Raw genomic sequence first — 15,666 nt, forward strand, 5'->3', positions numbered from 1 at the left:
TACATGCAATTATAAGACAATGTTAAAGAATATGTGGTATCGAACATGCATGTAATGGCACATTTGAATCGGGGTGTGTTGCAGTCATATGCACAGTCTATAGGTGATAGCATTATTAAGCTCCTGCTGTTTCCTGTCTTCATTCTGAATTACAGACACCGTTCATCTTGTGGCTTATCAACACGCACTGTATTCTTGCACATAGAAAGAACAAACAGCACAATGACGTGTATGCTGCATTACTGTATTTTTTATTTACATGGTCCAAGAGTGGCACAGGTTGTCTTATGTTTTTGCCTATTTTGAAGGGACACCACTGCATGTTACAAGTCTCCTGATATGCACAGCACAATGTTTACTGCAATAATTTTATTCATGTTCTTGAATAATAAACAAAATATTAAACTGAAAGCTCCTTTATAAGGTGCCTCCTGTGGGCTCGACAGGAGAGCAGTGAGGGCACCGATACTACTCTTGCAGAGCAGCCCTCTGGACCTCTGGCGCACTCTCAACAGCACGTGCCTGGCGCTCGCCTACTGCCACCAGGCGGTTGAGTGCCTCCAGCAGCAGAATGTTTTGCTGCAAAAAAGTGTATTGGAATGAATCAGCCGCATACAACCCATTATTTACAAAGAAAAATGCTCGTTGCACTATTAGTACTAAGTTCCCCTAACTGTGGACACCTCTAGTGTAGTATGCATAATAAAACAATGCGTTGGGACAACGTTGCTATATTTTTCATAACTGGGGTTTTCTTTTTCAGAGCCAATTGTCATGTTGATTAGTGTGCCTGCAGGTAAGGTGGCCCTGCACCTTCACGAGTCTCTACTGTCAGCACCACAAACCTATTTTTGTTCGCTGCAAAACAAATGCCTCACCCTACAATCCCGTCTTATGCGAGCTGATTGCATCCTATGCCTACAAACATCATATTTTTATCCCATTGCGCAATTTTCTACCACCCTCGGCTGTAGTTCTCTCTCCTTGACATCCATTCTGTCACGCTTATGTAATCACCTGTTATGAATTGGCAACAAGTGATCGATTACGTGCATGGCCTACCTGCTGATTCCTTTTTTTTTTCCTAATCTCAACTAGCATATCAGTTGCCACGGTTTACTACACCACCGTCTTCCTGCCTTAATGCTATCTCCAACAATTTTTGTTACTTCACTTTCTGCACAGTCATTGACATCTCAAGTTTCTTTGTTGACCTCCAGGTTTATGTCCCATATTGCATAACCGGTAAAATGCAATGATTCTAAACTTTTTTCAAGGATATCGGTAACGTGGCGATCACGATTCGGTAATGCCTTCCATGTGCTGTTCAACCCGTGAAATTTTTGTATAAGTTTCCTGCTTTATATCAGTACCTGCTATTGATATTTGACCTGGATAAAGATACTCTTCCATAAATTTTGCGGGCTTAATGTCACTCGTGAATTTGTTATCTCACCAAGTTAGTGAAAGTTACCTTCATCTTTTCCATATTTTCGCGGGCCCACTTGCATGTAGAAGCACGAACACTCATTGGTTCTCACTGCCTTCTTTAAACTGCTAGACATTCAGTTCGTTACTACGAAAGCGACTTAATCCGTGCACTCTTATTATGCTAAATATGAAACAGTAGAAATATACTTATCTGCAGTTTGTCGATGTCTCCTTCACTGTGTTGGTAGCGGGATCCATCGTCGGTACCACCTCCTTGTCGCATCGTAGCTATATAAGATGTAATGTAACACTATGTAATGTTCGTGACGATCGCAGAAGTAGCACCGGACAAGTTGTTTCTTCAGCACTGCGCCGTGAACAGTAGGTGCGCGTTGCGATCGGTAAAATCGCCGAAGCTATTGGCAGTCTTTCGGAGTGCACGGAAAGATTGCTCACGGAGGAACAGACTAATCCAAGAAATAGTGGTCATCGTCGAGCCTGATCACTACGTCGCGCACTGCAAGCTCGTTGTACGAGTTTGTTTACACTGGGCGCCTCCGATGTTTAGCCGCCATGCTCGCCCGGTGAATGGATGTGATGACGCCACCACAGCGTTCCCTCGTGGTATAATGCGAAGCGTACTAAATTACAAATTAGTCTAATGCACATTCAGTGTACATGTTGTAAGCTTTAAAATGCTTCTAAACCACGCTAAACTAACTAATAATATTGTACTAAATGTGTTTGTTTTATAACTCGCTTGTGTATTTAATGCACTCGGTGGAACGACAAACAAGTGAAAGAAGGCACGACCATGCACCGACACGAGACGGTCATTAGAGGAAACGCCAGTTCACGGGATTGGCCAGTCGTTTCAGCGGGTGCGAGAGAGAAAATCTGGGGACGTTCGCGCTTGAAATTTCTCCCTTTGCCTAGGTACCACGGAGGAGCAGTTTCTTTGGTCGTTCTGTCCCTAGGCGTGCCCTGGCGTGCCGGCATTTTGTCATGTGTCGGCTGGCGATCTGTGCGTCGCGTACAAGTTTTCCTCGTGCGTCTCCTTGGGTGTTGCTGGCGCAGTGCACTGGCGCGAACGATTGTTGTCGTTTGGTCAGTGGTCTCCCGTGAAGGCGAGTGTGATATGGCGTTGCCCTGTCACTACCAGTGTCACACGTATACTTCTCATCGCGATCGGCACCGATCCGGATCGAAATTCTCGACTGTGATTGGGTCTCTCGCTCATTTTGTCCAAAGAAGGCAATCACGACCGCGAAATTCGATCAGGATCGGGCGTGATCGCGATGAGCAGTGAGCCGGAACACAAGATACACACACAGCGCACACTGTCAACAATTTCATTGCGAAAGCATTGCGACCTTTGAAGATTATAGCATGGCACTAGTCACTTGATAGATATAGCATATATTACATATATAGCAAAATATATAGCATCTTCACAGTTTGCCCTGTGTGTGCGTTTTCGTTCCTTGCTTGTGCCCCTGTCACACTGGTATCTTACCGTCCTCGCGAATTTTTCCATGCGTCGAACGCTTCGAGAGGGCTCAGTTGCGCGTTATTCAATTGCCATAATTTAAATATTAAAATACTACTAACTTGTAGCGTGGGGTCTCTTTTTCACGTTTCTGTGTCTTCGTCCGCTTCCGCTGCTGCCTTAGTATGTCAAACGGCAAACTTCTGACTGCTGTTGCAGAAGTCTTGGCGTCACAAGTTGGCGGCTGGACGTAATAATATTTATTTTAAGTCCAGCACGCTTAGGCCTCCGCCACTCCAATCCTACGGGCCATCCTGCTTCTAGCTTTGATCTCCCCACTACCCCTTGGGTGCCCTGGGAATCCTGCGCCGCCTGCTTTATTATAACCTCAGGTCCTCTCCTGAGGCCTCCGGTTGCATGTGCCCTCCTGGAGCAGTGCTTGTAAAAAATCCAATCTATCGTCGCGACTTAAAAAGCGACCCGCGACAACAGTCACAAAAAGCGACAACACCAGTCAGAACCTTGCCTGTCGAACCAAGTCATTCTCACCTAATTATTTAAATGATTAAGCGACTTCTGTAGGTGTCGGTCAATGTCATATTAAGCGACTGGCGAATTTGTTCCCTTTACTGGACGGATCCTGCATCTCGGCATGCATTTTGTAGCTGTGTATTCGTGTAGATGTAGGAGCTCGGTGGGAGATCTATTAGTGCAGGCAGCATGCGCTAACACCATGTGGCAGATACTGCTTGATGATTTCTAGTATATCATACCTGCGCGCAGCTATCGTGTGCGCCACAGCCCTTATAAGTTATTTGGCTCAGCCATAAGTTCCAGCTTTACTCCGACACCACGTGAGTGCTGGTTTCCCATGTCTGTCTGTCCACACAGTTCTTTAAGCTGACAATGACCGCTGTCATCATTGATTTTCATTTTTCGTTGCCAGGATCGTGATCCCCATCTTCACATTTCATTAGTACAAATAATAAGAAAACTTTGACCACTATTGTCACCACTTTGATTAAAGTTCAGGTCCCTGCAATAATGTGCATTTCACTCTATATATATCTATACATTTCTTTTCTTGGGAGTTCTTCGAAAGTATATTTTTTTCACTAGAAGGTTGGTAACAATGAGCACCTCACCGTCATGGGCTACCAGTTTGGTGCAATGTCCCACGCATTATAAATATCTTATAGATGGATCGTCATTTGAAGAAAACCAATTCTTTAACAAATGGTCCGTTCTGCATTATGGTTCTACCTACCTGTCTTCTACAAGCTATGCATTCACATATGAAAGAACTGTATATAATGATAGTGATGAAGCGGTGTATCTGAAATAACCTTTGACATCATCACAGGAACTTGGAAACAGGTACCACATAGTGATAACTCTGATAATCATTAATCATGTCTAATACATGGCTGGACATGTTTTCGTTCGCTTCTGGCCTTCGTTGGGTCACATGATATTTTCTGTACCTCACAATGAGACCTTAAAGCATAGGCATCTAAGGCTTTCACCTTAAAATGGAAAGATGCAAAATTGATTGCTTCAATGTTGCTTCTCTTGAAAATGAACTACGTGTACTTTGTTTAATTTATTCACTTGAGAAATGCACATATAATACCATCCATGTTAACATAGCAGCATAGACGGTGACTATGTGGGGGGCTCCGGGGCCCGAGCCCCCTCCGGAGATTTTCAGGGGGGGGGCTGAGCCCCCCACCCTGAAAAAAAAATTGTTATCTTGGTCCCCCACTTGATTAATGGCTAGCGTCATTACTATTGTAGTGTTGATAGCTCAGATATGTTGAAATAATTTTTGCTCTTCAAAATGAGAAAACGCATGACATTGCTGAACTGCGGCTGTTCGTCAACTCTTGATATTAAACAATAGAGAATCTTCTTACCGCCCTCAAATAGTTTGTGTGCGGTTTACAAGCTGGAACATACATTCAACAAACTTTCCCCTCAAAACTTAATAACCGCTTCTCAGAATTACAATATTGAAAATTGTTCATGGCAGAACAGCCCTTTTTGCATCGTTTTGTGGAGTCTTGATAATAGCAATCCCTTGCTATTGAAAGTTGTAACATTCTTTTCATTAACATTGAAGTTCAAATGCTTTCAAGTCCTTTTAAATAAAAAAATAGGAGGCTTGGGACATTGTGATATAGGGCCTATCCAGACATTTTTAAACTGCTAGAATAAGAAGTTAACATTCACGAATGTTTGTACTGAGAAAAAGGTACCGAGTTCGATTTATCTAAGTAGTGGTTCATACACACCTCTAACACCACCCCAGGAGGAGCCAGACACTGCCAACTTTTTTCCAATATACCCCCCCCACCCCCCTCCTTACTTTCTCCCGCACGCAAGAGGTATTCGCCAAATGCCAGTTAGGTCGGAAGAGACAAAATAGAAAGGCGTCTTTTTGCGCCTCTTGTTCATCGAGCAATGTTTCAGAAAAAATGAAGACATACAAGGCACTGTTTCCAACTAAATCTTTTATCCAAGAAAACCAATATACAGTAAACTACCACTTGAACGTCACTTAAGCAAATTGTTCAGCTGTACGAACTTTTTTTGTATCCCCCATCGAAACCCCATTCAACCCAATGCAAATGCCTTTCAGTTTAACAAAATTCAGTACAGTGGCATTTCAGTTCTGTGATCATATTCTGCTACATCATCATCATCATGATTTTTATTTTTGCCACTGGATACAAGGTGAAAAAGGGAGAGCCGGGAAAAAAGCCGAAATCTCTTCGGCTTGAGAAAGTTCCGTCTCCCAGACAGGCACGGAAGCGGCTGGTGTAGCAATACAATTACGCATAAAGTCTGGATATAAGAGTTTTTTAAACACAAATACATATAGAAATTTTCATGTTATTACATGGAAACTAGTTGTAATACAGTTGTGTCAAATGACTCCCAGTATACAATTATAATCTGTTATCTTGCATATTATTATTTAACACAGACTCAGTTGCATATATCATAGTGGACTTGGAAGCACCGAACGAGTACGGATGCTGATCAAATTTTTTCTGATCGCACAGATCGTGCTGTCGAGGACCGGATTCGTCGACGCAGGGTCTGAGCATGCACTGCATCAGGCCTATCTACTGTTACCTCCGGCTGTCTGCCCTGCTGGCTTCATCGGACAAAACAAGTCGCAGGAAGCTGTACCACGTGCACTGCACTGGGACCACCTGACCAGCACGGTGACGTCGACGGAGACATCGTGGCACCCGGATAAAAGCAGCAGCCTTTTCGACATTCCCTTCAGTGGACTTGGAAGCACCGAATGAGCACGGATGCTGATCAAATTTTTTCTGATCGCACAGGTTAGTGACCAGCATTTAGTCTCTTCAGTTAGAGACAACGGCGTAACGTTAACGGTGCTCCCAAGTCCACAATGCTGTGTTGCTATTTTGCGAGGTTGTTTTAATGTTGTCTGCTTAATGTTACTAACATCCGGAGACAAACAAAATCCAGGCCCTTACTCTGATTCAGATGAATGTTCGCAGCGGGAACTAATGAAACACATTCTAAGAGAACAAAAGGAAACGAACAAAACACTGAAACAACTGTCTTCAAATATCAAGCATGTGGAGACAATAGTTGCAGATTTGCAAGAAAGAATGACAGTTATTGAGAATGAAAGGGGATTATGGAAAGAATGCGAAGACAGGATAGTACACTGCGAGGAATCTTGTAAATCTACCATGATGCAAGTAGAATATCTGGCATCGAAGGTCGATGATTTAGAAAATAGAAGTAGGCGGAATAACCTAGTAATTTATGGATTAAGAGAGAGCTCTGATGAAGATGTTAAAACACTTGAAGAAGAAGTGCACGGTATACTTAAGAAGATCCTAGGAATAGAAATTAACTCAATAGAACGAGTTCACAGAATTGGTACAAAGCAAAGCCAAAGGACACGCCCCGTTATTATCAGGCTATTCAACTTCGCTGAGAAAAACAAAATATTATCAAGCTGCTTCAAGGTGAAAAACACCCGGATTTCAATATCCGAGGATTTCTCAAAGAAAGTATGCAACACACGTGCTAAATTATGGTGTTCTGCAGTAAGTGACAAGGCGAAAGGGGCAAAGGTATCTCTGTCATTTGATAAACTAAAAATAAATGGCAACACCTTTATATGGAATGAGTGTGAGGTCAGAAGAATTGAACAATCTAAACCGAAAACTTCTGCACACGCTGGCCCAGCAGCTTGCGATGGCACGTGACAACAATGTACGAAATGTATCAGAGTGTTATCACTGAATGCGCGCAGCGTAGTCAATAAGTCCAGCCTACTTGAAAGCATAGTTGCAGCCCATCAACCGCACGTTATAGTCATCACGGAAACCTGGCTTCAGGAAAGCGTCCAAGATTCCGAAGTGTTTCCACCTTCTTATCGGCTCATACGGAAAGACAGAGAATCGCGGGGGGGGAGGTGTAGCTGTCGCAATTAAATCTAACATAAAATTCACAGTTTTAAACAGCATACCTGACCATGAAAGCGTATGGTGTAACCTTACATTTAATGGAAAAAGCATATTTCTGGGTGGCGTATACCGACCTCCGAATGCGCCCCCTGAATACCTAGACGTTATGCATGATTACATTGCACAACACACTTATTCACGTTCCAATATTATTATCACGGGTGATTTCAATTTACCAGGAATCAATTGGTCTAATCTTTCGCACAACAGCTCCGACGCAAAAAGTGCTGAATCACTATTGTTCATGTCATTTACCTTCTCTCTAGACCTGCTAGTTTCCGAACCGACTAGAATAGCTGGTCCGTCATGTTCTGTGCTTGATCTGATGTTCGTAAGCAGTCTATTTCAAAATAACACATTAAACGTTGAAAATAGCATTTCGGACCATAAAACTATTGTATTCTCCTGTCCGATTTTAGGAAACTGTGAACGCGTTAAGCCATCGATTGCTGTTATCAGGGATTACTCAAGAGCGGATGACAATGCTATCTCAGAATATTTAAACGCCTGCTTTCTGCAGGTTTCATTACTTCATGACGTAAATGAATTATGGTTACGTTTTAAGCATATTGTACACTTTTGTGAAGAAAACTACATTCCCTCCAGAAAGAAAAGAGTGAACAGAGAACATCCTTGGGTATCGCGCGAAATAATACATTTAAAACGAAAAATTAAAAGGAAGCGCAGAAAGAAAACCACACGTGACCTTCAAGATCTCGTACGCCTATTACAAGATAAGATAAACATATGGCCAAGGAGCGTTTTTTCACTGTTACTCTGCCTTCTTACATGACGAATAAACCACAAAAATCCTGGTGCTACCTATCGAGGGAGTGGCACACCGTATCGCAGATTACTGTTTCAAACGAGACGGTTGTTCAGCCTGACGTCATAGCAAGCAAATTTAATGAATTTTTTCTATCTGTATTTAACAGAACTACATTATCATTTCGAGAATCCAATGCCTGAAATAGATATCGACCAACAAGGAATTCTTTGACTCTTACAAAAACTGGATGTAAAGAAACCCTGTTTCCCTGATCTTATATCAGATGCATTTTTGCAAAAACATGCAGTTTGGATGTCAAAATACTTGTATGTAATTTACAGGCGATCTTTGGAAACTTCAGTGATACCTGACGACTGGCGAAGGGCCAAAGTAATACCTGTGCACAAATATGGCTTTAAACTCGACGTAAGTAACTATAGATCTGTTTCATTAACATGTGCATCCAGTAAATTGTTCGAACATATTATTTATAAGGCCATAATATTGCACTTAGAGAATAATAACCTACTATACAGCCGGCAACATGGATTACGTTCAGGTCTAAGTACTATTACTCAGTTAGCTGAGTTAACCCATGATGTAGCTACCACAATAAATAACAGCCAAATAGATGCCATTTTCTTAGATTTTTCAAAGGCCTTTGATGTTGTTCCTCATCCAGATCTTTTTACTAAACTAATTGCCATTGGTGTACACGAGAAAACAGTATCATGGATCAAGAACTATCTCGAAAACAGAAAGCAATGCGTAGCTGTGAATGATATTACGTCTGATTACGTCAACGTTTTTTCTGGTGTTCCACAAGGCTCGGTTCTAGCGCCCCTCCTATTTCTGATCTACATCAACGATATTCGTTCATGCGTTCAGCCGCCTATTCGTCGATGATTGCGTAGTGTACGCAACAGTGAATACCAGAGAGGATCAGGTAAAACTAGATGATTCGTTAGCTGCTGTACAAAATTGGTGCAACATTTGGGGGATGAAACTGAATGCATCAAAAACTACCAGTATCTCCTTCACTCACAAGAAAAATGTGCTTGAGTTTACATACACAATAAACAATATATCACTAAGAAAATATGAGGAGGTCACATATCTCGAGGTCACTCTTACAACGAAATTAAATTGGGAAACTCATATAAATAACATATATGACAAGGCCCTAGGTAAACTACATTTCTTGAGAAGAAAACTTAGAAACACACCTCCTAGTGTTAAATTAAATGTATACAAAACCCTCATTAGACCCTCTTTAGAGTATGCTGACATAATTTGGGCCCCGCACCAGAAGTATTTAACCGAGAAACTAGAACGCATACAGAACTTAGCATTGAGATTTATATATTCACAATATTCACGTCAAACGAGCATTACGAACCTGCGCGTCAAGGCTAACATTCAATCACTGGCTCAACATAGAATGATTTCCAGATTAAAATTTCTATACTTACTTTATAACGGCTCCTATCGAATACCACAAGCAACATACATTCAAGCGCCATTCAGACTTTCTGCCCGAACCAACCATAATAAATCAATACGACACCATCCCAGCCATAATAACACTCACAAGTACTCTTTATTCCCACACGCCATTTCCCATTGGAACATACTACCCTCTAGAGCCGTAAATTGCCCATCTGCCAACGCAATTATTGACAGTATTGAGAATCTGGAATTCGAATGGTGATATTACCTGTATTTCATATGCAGCCTCTGTAGATGCATTCTTATGGTAAACGCTGTTTCTCCTGCTTCCCAGACGGCTCATTTAAACAGTGTATATATTTATTGAGTGTGTTCTTTTTTGTGTGTGCTAATGCTCTTTGTTTTGGATACACTAGTTTCACTTTATTCTTTTTTTGTACTGTTTTCCATGTTGTAACCACTCCTGCATGGGCCCGACGATGGCCTGCAGTATTGTAAAATAAATAAATAAATAAGAATGCAAAAGCATATATATACATACACACACATACATATATAAATATAACAAATTTCACAGAAGTTTACAATAAACACAAGTTAAGTTACCATCAGGAAACATTCTCTTTTCAGAAATTATTTTACATACTTGCAAATATATATGTGCATCTATGTTAAAAAACATAAAAAAAAAAATCTGCATATAGGCTGCTGCTTTCGCGACAGACATCATGGCAACGTAGCCCAGGGCGTCATCACATCCTTGAATTTTAACAAACGCGAAGACGCCCTTTGCAGCATCCAGTTTACAACACGAAACCCTGCCACGTGGTTCGGGCACAATCACTGCAGCGGAAACCCGGATTCTAGGAATAGTAGTTACAAGTGTGAATGTATAAACAAAATGAGAATATATGATAAGTTCTGCGGAACTGTTGGAGCAGTTAACAATACACATCTATAAGAACAAATCCAATATTTTAGTTTTGTTTAGAGATAACACATCAACATGTTGTTGGTTAAAATAGTTAAGTAGGGACGGTAGTGTATGTTTAAGGCATTGGCAGCCATAATTAGTACGTGAGAAAGGGATCTGCCATGGTGCCTGGTGACGATATGAATATGCACTTCTATTTTGTTGTAGAGTTGCCGGGGCTAGGAATGAATCGAGTTTTCCCAGCATAGCACTTCTATAGCTTAGTAATGTTTTGAATTTATATGTGTCACGGGCTCTGATTATTCTGTTTTGGTGGAAAAGCTCTTGCGTATGCTCGAAAAAAGAAACGTTCGCTATTGCCCGAATTGCTTTCTTTTGAAGTATTTCCAGCATTTGAATATTTAGCGCTGTAGTGTTACCCCATATAAGTGAACAGTAACTGAGGTGTGAATGGAGAAGAGCATGATAAATGAGACACTTAACTTGAAAATGTAATGCACTTCAATTGCAATTTAACACACCAACAACTTTTCGTACCTTTGAGCAAACATGACTAACGTGTTCATTCCAGGACATATGCTCTGCGAGTATTATGCCTAGGGTTTTTATGGATGACGTAAGGTTAATTTTATACAGACCCCACACAATATTATCTGGCAATGTAGTAGAACTTCCCAGAGCATGAAAAATAACGCACTTTGTTTTGGTTTCATTGAGGATGAGGCCGTTTGCCTTAGACCATGCTCGAAGTCCATAACAAACGGAGCTTGCTATAGGCGTTATTTCTTTTAAATCTTTACCTGTAAAGAAAACAGAGCAATCATCTGCATACGTGACAAATTTACACATATCGCTCACTTGTACAATATCCTTAATGTAATACAGGAAAAGTATCGGGCCAAGAATGCTACCTTGGGGCACACTCGCTGTCAAAGATTTTATCTGCGATCTGTTCTCATTAATTTCAGCAAACTGATGTCGGCTTTCTAAATAAGATCAGATAAGTTCAAGTGTTATTCCTCGGGAGCCATATTTTTCCAGGTTTATCAGCAGCAATTTCTGGTTGACCCTCTCAAAGGCTTTGCTGAAGTCTAAGTATAACCCTAAAGTCAGAAATTTTTTGTCAGTGTTCTCTAGAATAAGCTCCTTCTGTATACTTAAAGCAGTTTCCATAGACCGCTTTTTCTTAAACCCGTGTTGACAGTCGGTTAGCAGGCTATGTTTTTGCGAAAATTTATTAATACAAAAGTTAACAATTTTTTTGAGTCCCTTTGATAGCACAGGAAGTATAGATACTGGCCAATAATTGCCCATATTATTTTTGTCACCTCCTTTGTGAACTATTACTCTCGCTACCTGCATATTACGCGGGAAAACTCCGGTTGACAAGAAAATATTAAAAATGTGCATTACTGCAGGTGCAAGTAAGTCTATGACGTACTTAATTGGCCTAATTTCTAAATCATCTACGTCTCGACTATGGCTATTTTTCAAGGATGAAAATGTTGTAATCACCTCAGGGATGCTAGTAATCTTTAGGAATAAAGATTCTCTTAATGAAGCGGCATGCATTGTATCTTGAATGTCGTGATCTATGCATCCTACTTTAACAAAAAAATTGTTAAAACGGTCTGCAAGTTCTGTACCACCTACAAAAGTGCAATCAATGTTCAACGTATCTGTTTGTGTATCGACTGACTTCCGATTTAGTGCTTTGTTTATTTTTTTCCATACTTTGTCACTTCTGCTATTACCTCCATGGAGTTGTTAGTTGAGTTTTCTTCTCTATTAGTTGCAGGTGTGCCTAATACAGTGTTTTCACTTTAACCTCCTTATTTGCCTTTCTTCACTCTCATTTCCACTTGAAAATTTTGAACTTTGAGTGCCTATAACCTATATTAGGAAGTAGCCGCTAGCAACACTTGGGAAGCAGTGTTTTTTTATTTTAAGCATGAATGACATTGTCATTCACTGAATTTTGTGTGTAGTGCACAAAGCATCACATGGCAATAATTTCTTTGTTGAAAGAACTATAAAAGACACTGGTAAAAAATTACTGCATATTTCATTTCGGATAAGTAAGTTGAAAACCCTGTATTGTTTTTAGAATGCTTTTCTTCCCAATTGGATGTTTTACTGGAAAACATTTTGCAGCAGAAATTATGTTCCTGTGTCATCCTTCCAAAAGGCATAGTAAAACTTGTGAGCCCACTTAGTGTCTGCAAAACTGAATGAATTGGTTTTATGTGTAAGATTAAATTGCCCAAATTATACAGAATTTTTTAATGTTAATTATTAAGCTCAAGGATGTAATTAATGCTTTGAAACATTTGTTCTATGCTTCCATATTGTAAATGTAAGCTTTCACACAGTGAACACACTAAATTAGAAATATGCCTGCTATCCATGCTTTTTGCGCGTTAAAGGAACTTGCATGCTTTTGCATGTTTAGGAAATTGCCTTTCATTCTGTTTATACAGCATAATTTTCTCACCTATACTAGTAGCTACAGTGTACTGAGGTTGAGTGCCAAGGCAAGGAACCCGGAAGTTTTACGGGAATAACTACCCAAAATTACTGTGGATGGATCTGGCAGTGGGAGCGGTTCAGGAAGTGCACTGAAACTTCGAAATTAATGTTCAGTGTGACCTGCAGCATCCTGGAGTGAGGGTCTGCACTGGAAGGAAACTATGAAATATGTTAGCAACTAGTCAAACATTGTTTTAACCCCAATGAGTGCTTTTAATGGTGCATAATGGGAAAGGACAACCAGTGACATCGATGCGAGCCTTCAGACTCTAATGTTTGCTCTATGCATTCCTCTGTGTCATTTCATCAATGGCAACAGAGCAGGCGCGTATGCAGTAATTTTTTTTTTTTTTTTGGGGGGGGGGGCAACCATAGGTCTCCTTCCTATGCAAATTAGGGGAAGGGTACCTTTATTATACAAATATGAATAATGCCGACCATTCACCATAAAGACACAAAAACCCGAAAAGAGAAATGAAATAAGGTGCATCTCACAGGTAGGCCTGTGAGATGCACCTCTCCTTTACATGGCAAACAAGGAACCCCATCAAATGGACTCACACTGGAAAGAACCGCAGGAAGAACACTGCCAAGAACAAGTAAACAAGTGAAAATGTAAATTAAAGATTTCTATAGTAGAATACATAGCAACCATGGCACATGAACCGCGCGGGGTTGTGTTACTTAGCCAGCCAATCACAAAAGCAAACAAAATCATCATCATGTGGCCTTTTCAACAATGCGTCGTACTTGATAGATCCGGAGAGTCTGCTGTTCTTGAAGAGCCTTTTATCGGCAGAAGCAATGAGGTGTGCAACAGACATGGACAAAGTGTATGGAGTCTGAGCATTTCACTCTTCAAAAGTCTGCGGTACAGTTCATTTCACTGCTGAACCAGTTTTACTCATGAAACTTCACTGCCAACTGCACTGAAACTTGAAAACAAATAGTTGCAGCAAAGCAAGCATTTTATAATTTTCAGTTGAATAAAGAATTCGACTTTCGCCATTATTTTATTTATTTATTTTATTTACAATACTGCTACTCTCATTTGAGAGCGTGGCAGTTGGGCGATACAGTAGACATGTATATGAATACGCATTCAGGCAGAACAGTTAATTGAAAAAAGGAAGAAAAAAGAAAACAATTGCCCGAGGATAGTAATATAAGAAAGAAGCTGAGTTTAGAAACAAAAATGCAAGTTTTCACATGAGAGTTAATTAACATGATTCTGGCAGTTAAGAACACGTAATTAACTAGTTTATACATAAAATAGGAGCGAACTGAAAGATAACACTTAACGCGTGAAGAAATTTTAAAGTTGTGTGAAGAGATACGCTTTAAAGCGTACACTTTGAGAGCGAGAAGACACGAATGGAAAAAGAAAGAACAATCTAGGCAAGCAATCAGCAGGAAATGGCAGTTATAACAATTATCTTAGGACTAGCAGTAGTACAGTAATGAAAATTTATTTTGGGAACACAGTGTACCATATGTCCACATAACGACAATCAAACAAAAATGGAAAAAGAAAAGTGGGAAGTCGAAAGCACCACAATGCGAAATTTCTGACAATGACACGTGCGATGATAAACTGTTTTATTTACGCACTGCAGCTTCCACTTGTGAAGTAAATTCGGACAACGATTCGATGGCGGTTATAGCAGGATCAAGTTGGTTCCATTCAGCAATTGTAAGGGGGAAGAATGAATACTTAAACGTGTCATTGTTGCATGTGTATTCTGTTAAAGTGTGCGCATGTTTGTTACGTGTTTTTCGAGCCTCAGAAAATGAAATGTACCTGGACACATCTATCTTATAGTTATTTTTTAGAAGCTGAAACAAGAACTTCAGGCGAGCGTGTATTGCCCTGGTAGATAGCATTTGCAATCCAGACTGTGTTAGAAGATTAGTCGGTGAGTCAGTGCGTATATATTTGTTGTGAATGAACCTTATAGCCTTTCTTTGTACTGCCTCTAATTTTGTTATGTTAGTTGTTGTATGAGGAAACCAGACTGTATTTGCATATTCGAGAACCGGCCTAACGAACATTGTGTAGGCCAGTAGCTTCGTTGATGTTGTAGAGAGCTCAAGGCTTCTTTTGAGGAAGAATAGTTTGCGTAATGCTCCTGCCGTGATATTCGAAATGTGTTTATCCCACCTGAGGTCTGAGGTTAATGTAACTCCCAGGTATTTATGTTGTTCAACTTTAGTTAGTGGTATGCCGTTAATCTCATATGTAAAGTTAGATGGTCTTGTTTTCCTTGTTACGGTCATGACCACAGACTTTTTTACGTTAATTGACATCTGCCAATTAGAGCACCAAATAGCTAGAGTGTTGAGGGATGTATTAAGTGCGATGTTATCGTTATAATTAGTGATTTCACTATAGATAACGCAGTCGTCGGCGAACAGTTTTATATTACAACCAATGTTAGCTGTGATGTCATTAATATAGATTATTAAGAAGAGTAATGGCCCAAGAACTGAGCCTTGGGGAACTCCGGAAGTAACGGTGACAGTGTTAGGTGGCATTTTTTCG

The 15,666-nt window shown here is 40.4% G+C and overlaps 1 protein-coding gene across 7 annotated transcripts in view; it reads left to right on the forward strand.

The window, feature by feature from the left end:
- The first annotated feature begins 2,279 nt into the window (after positions 1–2,279).
- Positions 2,280–15,666, forward strand: part of LOC126530503 (uncharacterized) — a 58,026-nt gene continuing 44,639 nt past the window's right edge. For 2 of the 7 annotated variants that reach the window (XR_011891377.1, XR_011891378.1), the window contains exons 1-2: positions 2,288–2,558; positions 5,989–6,276. Coding sequence is in view for 3 of the 7 variants with exons in the window: in XM_072285810.1 (XP_072141911.1) it covers positions 6,237–6,276 (40 nt within the window). In the remaining 4 variants the exon portion in view is untranslated. Of the gene's footprint in view, positions 2,559–5,988; positions 6,277–8,553; positions 8,639–15,666 lie in introns of all 7 variants that reach the window. The other 5 variants (XR_011891375.1, XR_011891376.1, XM_072285810.1 and 2 more) reach the window with 5 other exon arrangements.

This window comes from Dermacentor andersoni, unplaced genomic scaffold (genome assembly GCF_023375885.2).
Source record: "Dermacentor andersoni unplaced genomic scaffold, qqDerAnde1_hic_scaffold ctg00000044.1, whole genome shotgun sequence".
In the NCBI taxonomy this organism is placed as follows: domain Eukaryota; kingdom Metazoa; phylum Arthropoda; class Arachnida; order Ixodida; family Ixodidae; genus Dermacentor; species Dermacentor andersoni.